This window comes from Puntigrus tetrazona, chromosome 22 (genome assembly GCF_018831695.1).
Source record: "Puntigrus tetrazona isolate hp1 chromosome 22, ASM1883169v1, whole genome shotgun sequence".
Taxonomy (NCBI): domain Eukaryota; kingdom Metazoa; phylum Chordata; class Actinopteri; order Cypriniformes; family Cyprinidae; genus Puntigrus; species Puntigrus tetrazona.
This window is the reverse complement of record NC_056720.1, coordinates 7,799,034-7,818,566: the sequence shown is the minus strand read 5'-3', so window position 1 is coordinate 7,818,566 and position 19,533 is coordinate 7,799,034. Positions and strand designations below refer to the sequence as shown.

At 36.1% G+C, this 19,533-nt stretch overlaps 1 protein-coding gene across 1 annotated transcript in view; it reads left to right on the top strand.

Annotated features, from left to right (window-relative positions):
* The window catches only part of lrp1ba (low density lipoprotein receptor-related protein 1Ba), a 228,098-nt gene that overhangs the window by 71,319 nt on the left and 137,246 nt on the right, over positions 1–19,533 (top strand). Inside the window, 11 exon segments of the mRNA XM_043222495.1 lie at positions 216–359; positions 2,294–2,530; positions 2,928–3,108; positions 6,618–6,837; positions 6,946–7,096; positions 7,099–7,133; position 7,784; positions 10,763–10,891; positions 12,357–12,497; positions 13,310–13,435; positions 18,232–18,348. Coding sequence (XP_043078430.1) covers positions 216–359; positions 2,294–2,530; positions 2,928–3,108; positions 6,618–6,837; positions 6,946–7,096; positions 7,099–7,133; position 7,784; positions 10,763–10,891; positions 12,357–12,497; positions 13,310–13,435; positions 18,232–18,348 — 1,482 coding nt within the window.

The following is a 19,533-nucleotide window of genomic DNA, read 5'->3' as shown; positions in this document are numbered from 1 at the left end:
AGCATTTCGCATTTTATTGTTCTGTTGTATGTAGCATTGTTTTTCCTGCTCTGCGTGAAACACCATTCTAAATAATGCACTATTTATCAGATGTTTAGTGGTATACGTTTACTATGAAAAATTATAAACCATTTAGAGTGTGGCTAAATTGATATATATATTCAGTGCTATTTTCCAATGCTGGCTTCTTGATACTGACCTTTCTCTTTCTTCAGTCAGGACTCACGCATGCAGCCCTGACCCACACGGACGAAAGGGTGGATGCTCGCATATCTGTCTCCTGAGCCACAACTACAAATCACGCGTGTGCCGCTGCCGGACTGGCCACGTCCTTGCCAGCGACGGGAAGTCATGCAAAAGTGAGGGTCACAAAAAACAATCTCTCTTTTCTGTCTCTTCCTCCCGGAGCTCCCAGGCGTCTGATTAGCTCTGGGAGACTGGTCTCTCATGTAAATGGTTTTAGGGGTATTCCCAATGGAAGAGGTGCTGCTATCTGAAACCGTATATCAGATGGATGGCCCTCGTGGGTTTGTCGAAATGGAAATTTATGACCAAATTTATGGAGCCGCAAGACGCTGAAGAATGGACATGTTTCTGTGATTAATAGTCCACGTTCAACACATTAGGGCGGAATACATGGGAAATTGATATGTTTTGTCTCTTGGCATCAGGTTCATTGACTATCTAAGAATGTGTGTGTGTGTGTGTGTGTGTGAAGGAAGACAAAAGATTTTAAAAGGAGTTTTTCAGACCGTGAATTACCGCAGGATCTGGCATAAGCAAGCCCAAAATTTAATAATTTGTAAAACATTGTGACATTGTAACATAACCTAACAATGGCCTAACAATGCATATAAACCCCCTAACCATAAAACTTTCCTGTTTCTGCCACTATTAAAATTATTTTAGTAGCTTATGACTGTTTCCCTATATTGTCTCAGAATTGCTTGTTTAAATCTCACTATTTATATATTTATATAAAAAAGTCAGAATTGCAGTATATAAACTCATAATTGCAAGGGGATAAAAAGTCACAATTATCTTTTAAGCTTTTTTATTCAGTGGTGGAAACAGGCTTTCATACAATTCCGAGTTCATACCGTGCAGTTATTTTTCCCCTCAGGATTTTAAGAAAAAAAGTCTGAATTGTAAGATAAAAAGCGGCAGTAGCATTGTTTTTTGTTCTGCGGCAGAAAGTGCGTTTCATACTTGACCCTAACCATGATTGCTACTTAAAGTTGTACCTTTTTGTATAAACCAGATATGACAATTTGTCACCTTCTCTGAATTACTCTGAAGTTGTCAAGAGTGTGTTGGCGTGTCATCAGGTGACTTCCCACTTTTACATCCATTGATATTATTCATCACCGCTATGTGTCATCCATATATAATGATGCGCGTCAAATGGGGGCAAAAATCGTCTATTTTATAGTGGTTTTCAATGTGGCTCCTCCAATCGAGTTGTTTTGTTTTTATCTCAAGTGTTACTGAATGTGAAGCTGTTTTTGAACTGTAGCCAGACTCGTCATTCATTCGTTATATGAATAAGTTGAAGTACCATTCATTTGTAAATTATTTAATTTACTGGATTATACAAGAACAGGACATGGTTATTTAAAGCAGTTCACACAAGAATGAAATTCCTGTCTCTCTTACCCACATGGAAGTCAATAACATTGAACATAATTCATTCTCACATCTTGCGAACAAACTTTATGAAATAAAACTTAAGAGCAATGGAGTGGCACAAAGGAATCATTTGGGCTCGAAAAACAAAGTTCAAAAACAAATAATGGTTCTTGTTGGGTTCCTCTATCACTTCATCCTGGTTTCTTCCTCTTGTCTCTCTGGATCTCACTGGATCTCAGACCTAATAATAATTACAATCATCCTCTCCACTGCAGCCCATAAGTAATGAATTTTGAAAACATTGCGCGAACATGTCTGTCTCTTTGCTGCCCCCACTTTGGACCTTGTTTGTCCCCAGTTACTTCTACACTCACACTTACACACACTCAGATACAATTACAAACACAATGTAACTGCTTGCACCAAAAGTGATTGATTCCATAGAATCGAATCAGTGGAACTAATTCTGGTTTTAATTAAGCTAATGTAATTAGCTTGAGCCTCTCGCTTTGGATACATTTTTGTCAAAGGCTTTAATTTGCAGAACTGAATTGAAAACGGAGGCTAATTATGTCAATTAATTAAGCTCTGACAGTACTGTGGCAGAAGGCTTATTACGTTACGCCATTGCGTTTGTTTACTTTGGGTAATCGTGTATTCGCAGAACCAAAGAACGAGCTGTTCCTGTTTTACGGAAAAGGACGGCCTGGGGTTATCAGAGGTCTGGATATGAATATCAAGTCTGGAGATGAACATTTGATTCAAATCGAAGGGCTCGTGAGTCCCAGAGCGTTGGATTTCCATGCAGAAAGTAGCTACATCTACTTTGCCGACACCACAAGCTTCCTAATTGGACGGCAGAAGATTGACGGAACCGCTCGGGAGACGATCCTTAAGGACGGTATGTTTACTATGTATTCTCAGAGATTAATGTTGGATCCTGTGTAATTCTGTTAAAGCGTACCGCAGTTTTATTGCGTAAAAAAGCTCTTAAATATTCTCTAACGAACTCATTTTCGCCTCGGCTCGGTGATGAATCATCTGTGCAACCATGCGGCATGGTACGGTAGAATCAGGCCACCTGTACTTGAGCACTTCTGTTGCCGTTGTTTTCAAAATGGGAAGTTATTTATCATACATTTTGTGCAATTCAGTCGTCAGGGAAGCTCACCGGTCGATACCGCATAATTTCGCTGGGAAGAATTAGAGGAGGACAGTGATTAATTGAGTTGTCTTTGATGTTATCAGGCTAAAAGAACAACATTTTCTCAATTTCTTTCTGCTCTCTCTTTCTCCAGAGCTAGATAATGTTGAGGGTATTTCGGTGGACTGGATAGGTAATAACCTGTTCTGGACAAATGACGGTTATAGAAAGACCATCAGCGTGGCTGGGCTGGACCGGCCCTCGCAGACCAGGAGAACGCTTTTAGAAGGCAATATGTCTCATCCCAGGGCCATTGTTGTGGATCCACTAAATGGGTAAGCCCATGATACCTTTCCTGCTTACAGAAGCATTTAAAAGATTCTTCTGCAGGGATTTCAGTCTGTTAAAGCCTTGGATGAAATCCAGCCATTTAGAGTGCAATGGGGGCAGGATGTTTGCCCTTTGCGCTTAGAGATTTCATCAAGAAATTTCGACAGTGCTGTGCTTCATCTGGTTTCATTAACAAAAAGCACTGTGGTTGTATTTCTGTAGATGACAGTGGTACTTTACTATATATATGTGTGTGTGTATATATATATATATATATATATATATATATATATATATATATATATATATATATATATATATAATAGTGCTGTACTACAATAATATTTCATGTTTGGAACTCCAATCTAATACTGTTATAATTCAGGTCTGGAAATGGGGTTGGGATTGAAATGGGGGCTCGAGTCCAATGTGATTTTCATATTTTATCCATTTTAAAGACTATACGAAAGCAATCCCAGTTCTGCACATAACTTTATTTGCCACAAAAACTGTAGACTACAGTCAATAGAAATGCTTCTCAGGATCGTGAAAGCAGACTGCAGCTTTTGTCATTCATGGTAACAATTGAAGTGTAGAGACTATGTAACTAATAGATTCAGTGTACGATGTTGAGAGCTTCATTATAATGAAAGTTTGATGAACTAGAGAGAGTAACAGCTTTTTAAGAGAGTTTGCAATGTGCAGTGTTGAATAGAATTTATATAATAGTTTTATAACTTTTCTTTTATACAAAAGATAATATTAAGTGACTTATATTTTAGGAAGACTGTTGTCTATTCTTCTCTATTTCATCATCAAAAGTTGTGTACTAAGACTGGCGAAAATTTAGATTTTATAAGCCAATATGATTAGGAACTATGCTCCTGTATATACGACAAAAGTTTAAATAGGAAAAATATCAATTTGGAGAATGAGTCTATTTCCAAAAAAAGTGGAGTGTTCCTTTAAAAGCACTAAATGATATGTGAGGTATTATTATAATATGTAGGAAATAATAAAGTCAAAACACTGATAAAGACAAAAATAACAGTATCTTGGAGTACCTAAATTTCAGAAGCATGGTATATTTTAAAGTGTCATGGTAAATATATTATAGTGTCATCGTCCAGATGCCATCTGTTTAAAAACAATGTAAAACCATGACACATTGATATATACTGTAGCACTGAATAATTACAACAAAGTTCTAAAGAACACATTTATTCAGTAATATTGTTAATTTACATCTAAGACAAGAAGTAGCAGATGTGCTGTTGTATTAAAGGGAGCTAATGCGAACATCCTCATTCGATGTCATTGCTCAGATGGAAAGGCTTAAAGGGAATATGGAGACTCCATGACTGCAAATCGCTGCCTTGGCAGAACGGTGAAGCCTGACATAAGAGGTTTAAAAGTTTAAAAGGCAGGTTCCAGTTTCTGCTTATATTTTAGTGACTTCTTTCCATGTGCTGTACACTTGACATGTTTATCCTCGTAATGGGTTTCTGGATTGGGTTGTCAGTTTTTAATAGCTTCGGTGTCTTAAAATTTTAGATAATTTAGTTGCAAATAAGACCTGGAGTCTTTGGAATAATTACCAGTAATCAGTTTTAATCTGCAATTAATCTGTAATTGTGTTACTAGAAATTGGTTTAAAATTTCAAACAGTCTAAGTTTTTTTTTTTCGGATCACCGCTTAAGCTTTAGCTGCCGGTATGCTGAATATCCAATACCTATCCCAGCTTAATCTCTCCCCTTTTAAATCCCATTTCCTTCTCTAAAAACTGTCCTTTACCGTGTCTGTCCTTCTGTATCCCATGTACGCATGTCATTTCCTGTCTGCGCTAACATGATAAGATGGAGGATTAGCTGTTATGATTCTGGGTCCTGATCGCATTTGCTCTCAGTCTCCATCACTCGCCTGGTTTGCCTGTTCACAGCAGGTGCTGTCACTCAAAGCCCTGTCTCGTGAATTATTCAACAGGTCACTGAATATGAGTGGGGGGGGTCAATTCCCTCTGTCATGTTATGTTAGGCTTCGTTCAAATGCGCAAGGCCGTGTCACAGTGTTAAATTTATGTTGTGAAATGTGAGCGATTTGAACTTGAAATACAAGGACCTTGTACAAAGTTCAAAACAAAACGTTTTGACTAATGAATTAATAAAAACATACAATTCTATTTTTTTAGATGGTTAGGTGTAGATATTGTATTCAATAATTTTAAAGGATTATTTTACGGTGAGCTGTCTTTTAGAAGGCACCAATGACCTAACCCGGGACCAGTTGTATAAATTTAACTAGTATGTTAAGACAGTGTCTCAAGAACTAGTTTGACCAACTAGCAGTTAACTGAGGAGTAACGCGTCCTAAAAAGTCCTGATTAAAATAAAATTAATTTACCTTTTTTAACTGACTTTTAAACTTAATGTTCTAATTTAACCAACTTGAACTGGTGCATCATGCTGGTAACTGGTGCACCTGCGTTTGACCAGCAACAATGTTCTAAAACTGGCTGAATTTTTTTACCCTGTTGTCTTTAGTTCTGGTTTATGACATGGTGCATAGTATTGGATGTTGGTGTCACTGCTTAGCTTCTTAACTAGCTCAAAAGCCTAATTAGCTATATTTTCCAGAAACAACACAATGGTGTTTTTTTTTTGTTTTTTTTTTAATCTTGGCTATGCTGCCAACTAAAACTGTGGGAAACTCTGGCCTTCGTGATTCAGCAATGTTTATGTTGCATTTCATTTGTGCTTGGAAGTTGGAAATTCCAAGTTTCCTGTAATTGAGCGCCCTCCCAAAGCCCTAACTAGCCCAACTTCACAATCCAATATGGTTGTACAGAACAGAAATAAAATATAGTTTGATAGCACTTATGTTTGTCTTCATTTCAAACTCAGTGGTGCACATAGTACTATCCACCTCTATTTGTGAACATGAAACTATGGCATTATCTTTTATTTGACTTGTATTGCTAACAAAGAACACATCCATCTTGATTATCTGACTTCTGTACTGGAACACGGCCCACTTGGGGGTAAAGCCATTCTCAGATCCAACATCTGACTTGCAAAGTAAATCAAATGCAGCATGAGCTACATCCCTAATCCAACAAATTTGAAAAATCTAACCAAAGACTTGACAGATACAAGCAGGGTGTATTTGATTAGGGTTGGTTCTAATATTTGCAGTACAGTCCAGATCCAGAGTCTCTCCAACCCTAATCAATCACACCTGAAAAATCTAAACAAAGTCTTGAAGATTACAAGCAGACGTTTTTGATTAGGGTTGATGATAAACTTTGTAGGCCAGTAGATCTACGGGGCCAGAATTTCTCCAACCCTAATCAAACACACCTGAAGCATCCAACCAAAGTCTTGAAGATTACATGAAGACCTTTTTGTTGATTGGTGCTAAACTATGTAGGACAGTAGATCTCCAAAGTGAGATTTTCCCATCCTTGAGACACCAGGATGCCATGATTTTAAAGATATTTCTCAATTGGTCTCTTAGATGGATGTATTGGACGGACTGGGAGGAGGATGAGTTAATTGACAGCAGAGGAAGGATAGAGAAGGCCTGGATGGATGGATCTCAGCGTCAGATCTTCGTCACATCCAACATGCTGTGGCCCAATGGCCTAACTCTGGACCACTCCTCCAGCGTCATGTACTGGTGTGACGCCTACTATGACCACATTGAGAAAATCTACCTCAATGGCAGCCACAGAACGGTTAGTAAATGAGTGAGTCAGTTCTTTAGTTCTCAGACACCTCCGTTTCCTCTCTATGTTAATCTCAATATTTCCCTGTGACTCACAAATCCAATCTACTTTTCACAGGTCATGTACAGCGGGAAAGAGTTGAATCATCCATTTGGGATTGCGCATTTCCAGAATTACATATTCTGGACAGATTACATGAACGCCTCAATATTCCGTCTGGATTTGTCGTCCAGTGATGTTGCTCTAATGCGGGCAGAAAGACCGCCTCTCTTGGAATTCAGGTGTATGACCACAGAGCCAGAAAGGTAAATATGAATATGTATGCTGTAGATTTTAAGCCATAATGAATTCTTGAAGTTTTGCCAAGGGCTGCAATGATATAGAAGGAACTTTGATGTCTAGCTATTGACCGTCTTCCAGAAACTCTAAGATTTAATTCGCCCGAGTTCTGAGGGGCGGTCTGATTCTTTATATATCATCATCCCATAGTTTTGCCTCGAGGCCAAATCCTGTGTTGGCACACACTTGGTACACCGTACAATATATGGAAATGAAATGTATTGCCCCATATGCCTTCACCTTTTAAACAGCTGAACATTCTAGAAACTAATGCCACACCCGCAAGACCCTGAATTTGAATAAATGCTTTTCAACGGATATTCCCAGAGTAGGATACTTAATGGTAATTTTAACCTTAAGACTTCATGATCCAAGCATTTTTGGAGCCCAGATCAAATAAGCCTAACTTCTTTCATATTTTAAATGCTAATTTAAAGGCACTTGCTGGAAATTTGTATGATTTGTCATTCTGAGGTTCTGGATCCAGATTTCTATTATGTCTCCAGTGACAAGCAATTGTTCTGAGGAACTGTGCAGTTTTTGGTGCCTATACTCAGTTTTGTGACATTGTTCTTCATTGCCCTGCTGTGCAGAAATGGCTATGTCAAAATTACAGGGTCATTTACAAAGACAAAATTACATGACTGATGGTGACTTTTGCATGCATTTTCTTTCCCTAAACTGCTATATTTGATAGCTTAACTTTTACTTCATGGGATAAAATGGCTTTGATTGAAACTGACCTCATAGTTCTAGACGTTATTGGTGTTGTAATCTAGTAAGGTGACTGAGGGTGATGATGAATGTTCATTTTGGTCTACAATTTTTTGCCCAAGGTTAATCGCTGTGGCGGCTCCTGTAGAGTTACTCATATGTTGCATCTGGTAGAGATACTAAATGTCATTCTTAATGACAGCCAGCCAATGGCAAGCCAGCATCGACCCAATCGTTGCTTAAAGCTTCGATGACCTGCTTAACAAAAAGACAAACCAAGGTACAGCAACTCTCCAGTTTAAAAATACACAAATGGGTCTCAAAAAGGTATCCAAATGAGATTTCAGGGAATAATGAAGATATTGGAAGCTTTTTCAAGGTGGTTGACGGTTGTAATTCATATTCTGTTGTTCTTAACAAACAGCTTGAAAATCATGTTTACGCTGCGCTACTGATGTTGACCAGATGTTCGGTGCATAATTTCGGCACCTGCGATTAAAGCTATTGGCAGTTGTAAGCACCTGTCAGTGTGCAACATAGGGGGTCTGAAACACTGTGGGGGACGGCACTGCCCACTGAAGCACTCAACATTGGATAGTGAATTCACACGCTAAGCTAATGCAGCCAAGTGGAACTCTGCTGAATATAAAATAACCTGCTAGTGCATTTAGCTTTTAGTGGAAATGATGAGCCTTTGTTTATGAAATCTAAACTTTACTAAACATGTCCTGCTGTTGCAGCATTCATTAAGGAATTGTGTGTAATTTCGCATTTAATGGTTAGCGTGTATTGTTTAACTCTTTATTGATATGTCACTCAATATGTAAGTTAAAACAATGCTAAGCGGATGTTACAAGTATATCAGTAAGGCAAATGGTCTAATGTTCACTATTTATCATTTTACAAGCTTCACTCTGTTCAGGAGAGTTGTTGTCGCGTTATGCTACATTAGCTTGTTATGACTCATTTTTTTTGCCTGACTTGACAATTGAGAGTGAGCTGGGTATCATTTGCACAGAAATGTTGTTCTATGAAATGGTCAGTGGTTTCAGTTTACAGTCTCGTATTCACATAAAATGTTTAGAGAATCCCTCAGGAAATTATATAGATGTCTGAACGGTTTTGCCTTTTTCGGTAAATGCATTATGGAAAAAAAAGAGACTTTTCATATCTGCATATCAGCTTCTCCTCCTAAAATGACATTGACATTCATGTTTATCTAAGTATAAATGATTTGTATATATGGTAATTTGCACTATGCACTGTGCAATATGCATTATGATATTTTAGCAACTTTAAGCGAAAAGCACTGTTTGTTCAATTAACATGATCCGCTTTAATCTGCATTAATCTCTGCAGATAAATCAGTGGACACATGTCCCGTAGAGTCCAATTGATGCCATTCTTCACTGGGAGTCTATGCCAGATACTTGCATTATTGATTTTAATGGAGCAAAAATCAATATTCATTGGACAAGAAGCTCTGAGCATGGCATTTCATGTTCTCTCTGGATGCTGGGCTTCACTGGGAGAGCTATTTGCATTGGAAAAAGCATTTAATTGTTCGTTTGGAGTGCTTGGACATGCTGTTAGTTGAAGTCTGTGGCAACACATTTAGTTTAACGCTCATGATCCTGTTCCTTGGGTAGTGTGTAGAGTAATAAAACACAAGAGAAAGCATAAGCTGATATCGTTAACGTAACTTGTTCAAATGATTTCTAAAATCTAAACCAATCTAAAGATGTCCACTAAATGATTCACCGGTTTACTTAAGAGTTAAGTACAGTTACATTTAGCTTTTGAAGCGACGCTTCGTAAAGCTTTGAAACCTCTGTGAATAATTTGTTTCGCAAAAGTGTTTCGGACCAAGTATCACACTGCCAATGTTACAGGACATTAAAAGAGGCTTTGTTGCATCATAACATTTAAAACTTTTAGTGAATTTAAAATTTCTAATTTTCAGTGGCGAGACATCTCAGATCAGTTTTATCAATTTTGTAAACCTCTTTTAATGAGATATTTGTGTAATTAGAGGATGAGTAGTGCTCTCTTAACGGTCTGTTTAGTGAAGCAAAAAGAACTGTCCAAATATGCCAATGCAAAAAAGCAGGCCAAAACATGCATAAAACAGCTTTTACAAACCCATTGCAAATGTTTTCCTGAAAGTATAATACTTTAAATGTCATTAAAATAATAAAATATCTTTAAATATGAAGTGTGTATTTTTTTCTAAATAATTATTATTAATATGCAGGGGTGGGGGATGTTTGTTTGTTTTTGCTTTATGTCCATATTTAGTATACATTTGTGATCCTGGACCACAAAAACACTCATAACTCACTCATCTTTTTTTTTCTTTTACGCCAAAAATCATCAGGGATATTAAGTAAATATCATGCTCCATGAAGAGATTTTGTAAATTTCCTACCGTAAATATATCCCAAAAATGTATTTTTGATTAGTAATATGCATTGCCAAGAACTTCTTTTGGACGAATTTAAAGATGATTTTCTTATTATATAATTTGGACTATAATTTGTCTGCTTATGTATTAAAAGCTTATTTTATTCAGCTGTCACATGATGTATAATTCTCAAAATTTCGACAAAGTAACACTTACGATTGGTTTAGTGTTCTAAGGTCACATTTATATTTTGTCACCCTAATAAAAATTTTAATTGATTTAGAGCCGCACAAAAATGTTTTAATATAATTACATGGGTATGTATTGATTTTATATTGTAGCTACCTAACAAGCGCAGCTTCTCTATCACATTTTTAACATAAACATAATATGAAAAATTTGGGGTTTCTTCGACGACGTATGTCTCCAAATTGCATTAAATATCTCATTTATCTTTCCTCGTGTTTGTTTCCTCAGGTAATAACCAGTGTTCGGCAAATCACGGTGGCTGCGGCTCTTCGGCTCTATGCCTTGCTACGCCTGCAGGTCGCATATGCGCCTGCGCAGATGGCCAGCATTTGGAGAAAGATAACGTCACCTGTTCATGTGAGCCCCTATTAGTCATTTATAATTATTATGCAAGCATAATATGATATATGAGCAATAATTTGCACAATATGAGCGACAGAAACATTACTGGCCACTGAAAACTTGTTGCATCACGCGTGGTTAGGGCTGATGTAATTGATTGTTATTCTGGGGTTTACAAGTGGTATGTGGTAGAGCAGAACATGCAGATTTTGTATTGGCACCCACAGGCTAGTCAATAATGGTGGCGGTTTGTGGAAAATATGACAACAGATCAGATATGTTTATGTTAAGCTGAATATGTCCATTGATTTCCATTTCCAGCGGGGGATGTTAATGTCTCCGCTCAACCTGCGGTTTGGCTGTAACTGTGTTTGCGGTTGCTTGTGGCTTGGCCTCAAATCCATTGTAAACTCATGTGGATTCTGTACATGTGACTCCACGACTTTGCTAACTTTTTATTCCAAGTGTCATCATAAGTATATGGCAGAAGTGTGTGCGTACGTGGTTTAAGCATAACTTTTTCACCACTTTTTGCTTGCTCTATTCCTGTTTCTTTTATTATATAATCAAAAAAAAAAAAAACCTATCCAGAAGGGGATAGAAAGGCAATGCTGTTTAATAACCACCAGCGTTTCTCAAATTGACTGACCAAGGAGCACGCTTTAAAGACTAAAAGAGCTTTGTGCTCGTGTATCCTACCTCTCTCATTCGACACAAATCCAAATAGCTGGTATTCCATAATATTTTCATATATTTCACTGATTTCTGAACGATTATTATTTTGCCCCTAGTATTTTGCTTCGGATAAAATTACTAAATGTAAATGTAAACATTTTAGTTGGACACACAGGAAGTTAAATTGTAATAACGGAAGTAGAATTTACTTAATTCTAATTCAGAGCAATTTACTTTTTTTTTTCGTCAGTAATTCAGCAACTACGGTGATAATCGTCACATACGTTACACATAAAACATGTTTGTTTAAACAGTGCTACTAACTGCATTTAGCATTAAACATTAAAAATATGTTTAAAATAAAATAAAAAAACTAACACAAAAAAACATCATGAAATTTTAAGTGCTGCAGGGGTATATACTAGAAATGATTAAAAAAAGGCTTTATTTTAAAAAAATATATATCATTTGTAATTAGTGGCATCAAATGAACAACAACAAATAATAATAAACTGGTATGCCAGAGTTATTTTAGTGTATCTATTATAGTTTGGTTAATATTTAGAATTATTATATTTTCTGTTTTCAATTTTAGGTAAAGTTTTAGTAATTTTGTTGCGTTTTGTCAGATTTTTAATATAAAAGCGCATTTATCGTTTTTTAATCAAATGTTTTATTCATTTATGCTTTGTTTTAGTTTGCAATTGTAACTCCAGCATGTGTGTGTGTGTGTGTATAAAAGACAGAGAGAAGACGTTTGTGTGTGTGTGTGCTTTCTCTAACATCTTGTTCCTGCCCTTTTCAGCTCCATCAGAGGTCAGTAAGACAAAGCGCTGCGGCCCGGCAGAGTTTCAGTGCCAGAACCAGCGCTGCATCCAGCTCTCGTGGAAGTGTGATGGGGATGATGACTGCTCAGACGGCAGCGATGAAGATCCGCTCCTCTGCTGTAGGTCTTCTCACACTTTTGTAACCCAACCACAAACCTAACGAAACAAAGACTGTGACCATAAAAAATCTGTAACAATTATCTAAACCAGATCTATAAAAATGCAAACACACAAATGCTAATGTATATAATACAATAACTTTATATAATGCAAGATTTTATTTAATGCTTTTATTGATGTAAATGTTGGGTTTTATGCCTTTATTAATAAAAATGAAATAAAAAATATACAAATCAATTACATTTATATTTATTTAGTCTATATTATTATATGATAAAAATATATTATATTATATAATATTACTATTTTGTGCTTTTCTGTATATATTTATTATGCACATGTAAATGTATGTATATATGTAGAAGATGTTTATATATTTATATATATATATATATATATATATATATATATATATATATATATATAATATACACAGAACACACACACACATATATTACATAAACAATTTTTTTAAATTTTGTATGTGACCAATCGCTCGACAGCACTAATTATATTGCATTATGTTATGTTATTCTTAATATTTAATGAAATTAAAATTATGAATGGTACATTTTGCCATATTTTAAGAGTACAGTTATTTTTTGTTTTGGAAAAAACATTGAACATCGATCATGCTGATCATTCAGAAGCCTTTTCATTTCACATGTGATACAGAAGTTGAGCACATTGCATTGTGGGATACAATACGCCGCGGTGTGTTAGTACGACACATCGCAAAACATTCGGACGCCCAGATGCTTTCAGATTTTTATTTGCGTTGCCAATTGACAGGCCGTTTGTTTCTCCTCAGCCAATCGCAGCTGCCCAGCGGACCAATTTAAATGCCTGAACAACCGCTGTATCCCGAAGAGATGGCTGTGTGACGGCACCGACGACTGCGGCAGCAACGAAGATGAGTCCAACCGCACCTGCTCGGGTGAGCTTCACTCTGGAGCCCTGTCCTACATGGACGGCCCCTTACACGCGCCCAGCCATCCAGAAACAACCTCGCCGAGCGGCCCCACCGCTGGGAGACACGCTGCTCGCTGTAGGCTACTCGCGCTCAAAGCTAGCGTCATCTGAGAATACGTCGCTTCGAGAGGAGTGGTAGTCTTACGCGACACCCCCCTTTATAATTTCCCGCCGGTACGGGCCCATGTCACACGTTCCCTCCGGTCGGAGCGACTGCGCAAAAAACGAATCTAGGTTCGCCTGCGTAATTCATCATGCACTTTGTGGGATTTAAACTGACACACATCTGTTTCGGGCCCTTTGCGAACGTTTCTACGTCTCGCGTTGGGTCGACGGTCGCGGATGACCGAGTCGGACAAGGTTACACCTCCTGGAAGGGATCCTGCATCTAACTCGCTTCTAGATTGAACCATGTCTTAATCTCTAGAAGACCTCGTCCGAGCTGTCTCCTCCTTTGAGGGTTATCCTGAGATTGGGATGAACGCGTAATCCGAAACATCAATAGGGCCGTAAAGATGCTGTGTTTATGTCTCGTCGCGTTGTCGGAGCCGTATCGTGCCGCTTGATAAAAGGGCTGGAGACAAATTCCTCACATTTCGCCAACAGGCAGCGGTCGATTTAATTTAGATAGCCTACAGACAAAGTTCTCCTTTGTGGGTAATACAATTTTCTAATCTAATCTCTAAAAGGAAGAGAATTCGGAGGAAATCAATGACAAGTGTTTGGGAGAGTAGGGAAAGGGAAGGAGAGTTCGTGTCAGCTTGTAATTTACAGTCGTTTTATCTGTCAAAGGAAATTCTGGATTTTTTTGGAGGGGGTGGATTCAGTCCTGTAGTGTTCAGACAGATTTTATATATAATAAGATAGAATTCAGGTTTTATTTTTTAGGTTTAATTTAATTTAATTGAAATGTTTTTATGCACTATTTGTCTTTTTAATTATTTAATTATTATTTTATTTTCTTTAAAAAATATGTAAATCTAAAATACATACATTTTGAATAAAAATGTTATATTATTATATTGTAATTAATGTTTCATAGTAACAAACACAAACAGAGAATGTAAGAATTGTTTATTCTTTGCAAAAATATTTTTACATTGCTTATATATAGGAAAAATAGTAAATTAAACCTTTTTCAATTAAAATAAAATATTTATTTATTACAAAAATACAATATTACAATAATATACTAATGTTATGCCTATATAATGCAAGGCAATATATTTTTAATAAGTTTTGTACTGTTTTAATTTACACGTTCCATTGTGCTAAATGATTTCCTTTGTATAAAGATATGTAAAACCTATGATTTCAACATAAATATATACACACTATAACTACAACATAACATAAAACAATTATAACTAACAAACAAAAAAATTTATATTTTATTATATTATATTATAATATTCAATATTTGCTGGTAATGAAATGATTCATTGATTAAATTAATACTACTACTTTCTTTCTTTCTTTCTTTCTTTCTTTCTTTCCATCCATCTATAAGAGATCTATAGATTGTTATAGTATTATTATTGTGTCATCATGCTGAATATTCCTTATTAATATGATGAATAATTGTAATATTCGTTTCATTCCTTTTGTGGCAAAAATCGTTTTGTAAGAACTGCTAATTAACATTTGACCGATTAGTTCTCAGGTTTCAGTCGTGAGAAACTTAACAATCATGTTCAAAATTATATATATATAAAAAAAAAGAAATAAATTCTCACTTTTCTTGACTATTTACAATTTGAACTCCATCCGGTCTTCAAAGGCTCCTTGAGTACAAGGTCGCTTTCAAACCTGGAATTTCAAAATGACATCTTGAGGGAACTAATTAATCGTCTAGAAAGTGTTACGGGGAAAAAAAGCCTAACTCCTGTAATTAAGTAGCTCTGCCTAGCAAGACTCGAGGCTAAAAACGAGAAATAATAATAAATAAAATAAAAAGGTTTCACTCCTCTGAAGATGAATAGATCATTAAGATCAACGACATTGACTTTTTGGCAAGGCTCCTAAGACGACGCTCAGATGGAAACTTTCTCATTAGCAGGGTTCGAGATGCACCTAACCGGTGCGACGTTTTAATCACAAAATTGGTAGAAACGAGGCCCAAAACAAACTCCAGGCGTAGCTAAACTGTGATGAACTAGCTATTCTCGCCAACTGACACATCATTCATTCATATCGCCACATTGTGCTCGTTTAATATTTTAGCCTGTTACTATTTCTACATTGATATGCATAAAATCGGTAAACAACCAAACGTGCGGTCTGTTTCTCTGTCAGAATTCAAATCTGCACCTGTTCGGCTGTATGTTCCGGTTTGCTCGCCTTCGTTCAGAGCTTCATAAAACAGCGCAACCTGACCTTCAAAGGTTATTCAAACACCTGCAGTCCTTTTGCAGCACCGAAAAGACGCTAGAAATGCAGGGAGTCTTCTGTTCCTGGTTTTCAGTTATTGATTAAAGGATATAGTTTAAGCGTTCGGTATCGCTTTATTTTAAGCGATAATAATAAAGATGAATTACCTAGTAAGTACTTAGTAGTAGCTGTTGTAATTACATATGACGAAATGTCCTCATCATGTAAAGTTATGGAACAGTTTGTGATTATGTAGATGTAACCGAGTCTGTTACACAGTTACCAAAGGATGTCCCATACGGTTGTAGACTTTATAAAACAATTATAAATTCAAGTACGCAGTCATAAGCTACTTAAAATAAAGTGTATCTATAGCTAATTACAAACTGCGATTACAGGCTGTTCAATAACTTAGTAACATAAATTATTATTTTATTACATGTAAGTACTATGGCTACTACTGAGTGTCTTAAAATAGAGCGTTACCTTTGGTTTTTATTTTCTTTAATGTTGTTTTGAAACTGCAGCACAGTAGATTTATTCTTATATAAAGCACAAAAATAGATACTTTGAGGAAAGTTTGAGCTGCTCTGACTGCTAGACCGAAAGTCTTAAATCGGAGGAAACTCAACAAAATGTTTACCTAGAAATATACTTTATTTAAAATAAATAAATAAATAATAATACAATTCTTATTTTTTGAAAGCAGTTCAAAAGTAACTTAAAAATTATTTTATTAATAATAATTATTAATCAATAAATAATTAATAAATTGTTTTTTTAACGAAATTACATTATTTTGGAAAATGTTTAAGAAAGTTTCTTGTTTAGGGTTTTGCTATTGTTATGGTAATATATAATATAAACTGTCTTTACAACATATATATATATATATATATATATATATATATTTTTTATTATTTTAAATTATTTTTGTTTTGTTTTGTTCTCAGTTTCAATAGATGAGAGAATGTTTGAGCTGATAATTTAATAAAATTTTTTTTTATATTTTGGAGAATGTTTGAGCTGCTCATTTTGGTCTCAAATCCGATCAGTCTCGATCCTACACCATTTTCTTCTTTGACCATAAGTGGTTCCTCTAAACCGTCTTCTAACTAGTTTATTATAGTGTCCTTTGTTAAGTCTAGGACCAAGGTTTGTTCAGTAATTCAAGCCTCAAGGGCCTCATACTCCATCTGAACATCCTTGATTCAGGTTTTCTCGCTGTCCCTGCTGGACGGTTTGTCTGCTTCGTACAGCCATGGGGAAAAAACTGTTATCTTTGACCTTCAAAACAGATCAATTTTTGTTCTTTTGTGATACATTTTTTAAATACCGTAATCAATAACTATTACAATTCAATCATACACCCGTCACTCCTTTACTATCTCCATGTGTTTGCATCTGTGTGTAGAGTTTGAAAGTTTTCTTGCAGTTAAACACACTGAGAGAAAACTTCTGAATCCCACTGAGAGGTTTTACCCGTTGGATAGATTTACCATATCTGTGTCTTCATAACATGCTTAATTCGTGTTCATAGGTGCCAGATGTTGATACAAAACACATTCTGAACACTGCACCCATTCATAAGTCCTGCAGGAAAGACACGAACTGTAATATTGGATGTCATGGGCTTAGGGGTTTATCTCTGAAAGCGATTACTCAATATCACGGCTGAGACCGGATACAGACCTGGAAAAGGTGAAAACAAATCCAGATGATTTTTCAAGCATGGAAGAAGAAGAAGAAATACTGTCCTGGGGTCCAAAAATATGAGATCACATGGAAAATCTGGGTTATTTTTTGTTATTTTTAACAAACAAACAAACACACACACACACACACACACACACACACACACACACACACACACACACACACACGCATGCACACACACATACACACATACACATGCATGCATGCACGCACACAGACATATAAAGTATTATATCGAATTTTAAAATATTTTACATGTATAATATTACTTATTATTATTATTATTATTATTATTATTATTGTTATTATTTTACATACACATTTTATTGGTGCTCCTGTACATTTTAATTATTCTATAAAGTAATAATTTCTTATTATTCTCTAAATGTATATTTAAATAAATAAACTTTTAAACCCTACTTTTATTTATTTTTAAAATAAATCGCTAACATTTTGAATGCTATTGTTAAATCTTAAAATTAAAAAAATAAATAAATAAAAGCATTGTTTTGTCTTAAAAGATATTTATAAAAATCTAAGTGGTTTGTTCAAGGCTGCAAACAATCTTTTCAAGCACTCTGATGACCTTACTTGGGTTTTATACAAGATGCAGGAGTGAGATTGAACACATCCATTCAGGTGTGATTTAATGTCCGTGTTTTTTGCTCCCCACAGCCCAAACCTGCCAGCCGGGCCAGTTTCCCTGTGAGAATGGACGCTGCATCCCAGAGAACTGGCGCTGTGACCGTGATGATGACTGCGGGGATCAGTCGGATGAGTCTTCGTCATGTGGTGAGTCTTCCTCACACAGAGCGCTTTGAAGTTCCTCTATCTGTATTTCCATATTTTATCTTTGCCATCCTAATTTTTCTGGTCTCTTTTATCGTCAAGCCTCAATATACTTCAATTAGAGGCTTTTTATCAATCCGTAGTACAGTATTTTATCTTATTGTATACTTTAAGCATGTCATTAATGGCTAATTGCGCTGAAACTCGATTCAGAAACCACGCTTTATTTCTTTATTGCTTGTGTTTGATTTCTTATCGAGATCCTGCCTTGCGTGTCCGTGCAAAAACCATGTACTGAACGCATCAATCGTTTTCCAGATACATCTTCTGTTCATGAAATACGCCCGTTGTAGTTTCTCAAAACAAAAGAACAAGGTCAGATGTGCTGTTTTGAGTTCAGTTTAATCCGATGGCCTGAGGCTTTTAACAACAAAGACAAGCTTTTTAGAGCCCAGACAAAACGATGGCATAGATCTGAAGTGTTTTCTGTAGCATCCTCACGCAAACAAAGAAAAGGGCCTGTTCTGTTTTCAGATTTCCTCTGTTGTTGCCTCTTTGATATCTTTTGATGCTTTTGCGCTCGCAGAGGTCACACACTTCGTTCACAACAATCTGCTTTGATTTGAGCTGTGAAGGTCACCTGCTGCTGTCACGATCACATGTGACCCTATTGGATGGTTTTCTGCATTCTTCTGTGAAAATAATCCAATGGGTGAGCAGAGTTATAGAAATTCTTTGGCGCTTGGCAACCAATCAGTTGAGTACATGCAGCGTAGTAAATACAGTATAACAAAAAAGTCTGCATATTCACACTATTGTTTAAAAGTTTGGGGTCAGTAATATTTCCTATTTTTTGTAAGAACATTTGTATTCAGTTAGGATTTATCAATAATGACACACACATACACTCACACAGACACACACACAGTATTATATAGAATTGATATATAACAGTTTCTCACATTAAGCCGCCAAAATGAAAACGAAGTACAAAATCACGATGTGTCTTCACACTTGCATTTGATGCGACTGTCCTCAGTAGAGTTTGAAACAAGCAGACGCCTTAAAGTCAGCTCGTCAAACAATATTTCGACTGAATACACAGAGACATCACGGAGAAGCTATTTTAGTGAACCTTTTAGTCAACAGTTCTTTCATTTCTCAATGTGACTAACTCTTTAATAATCT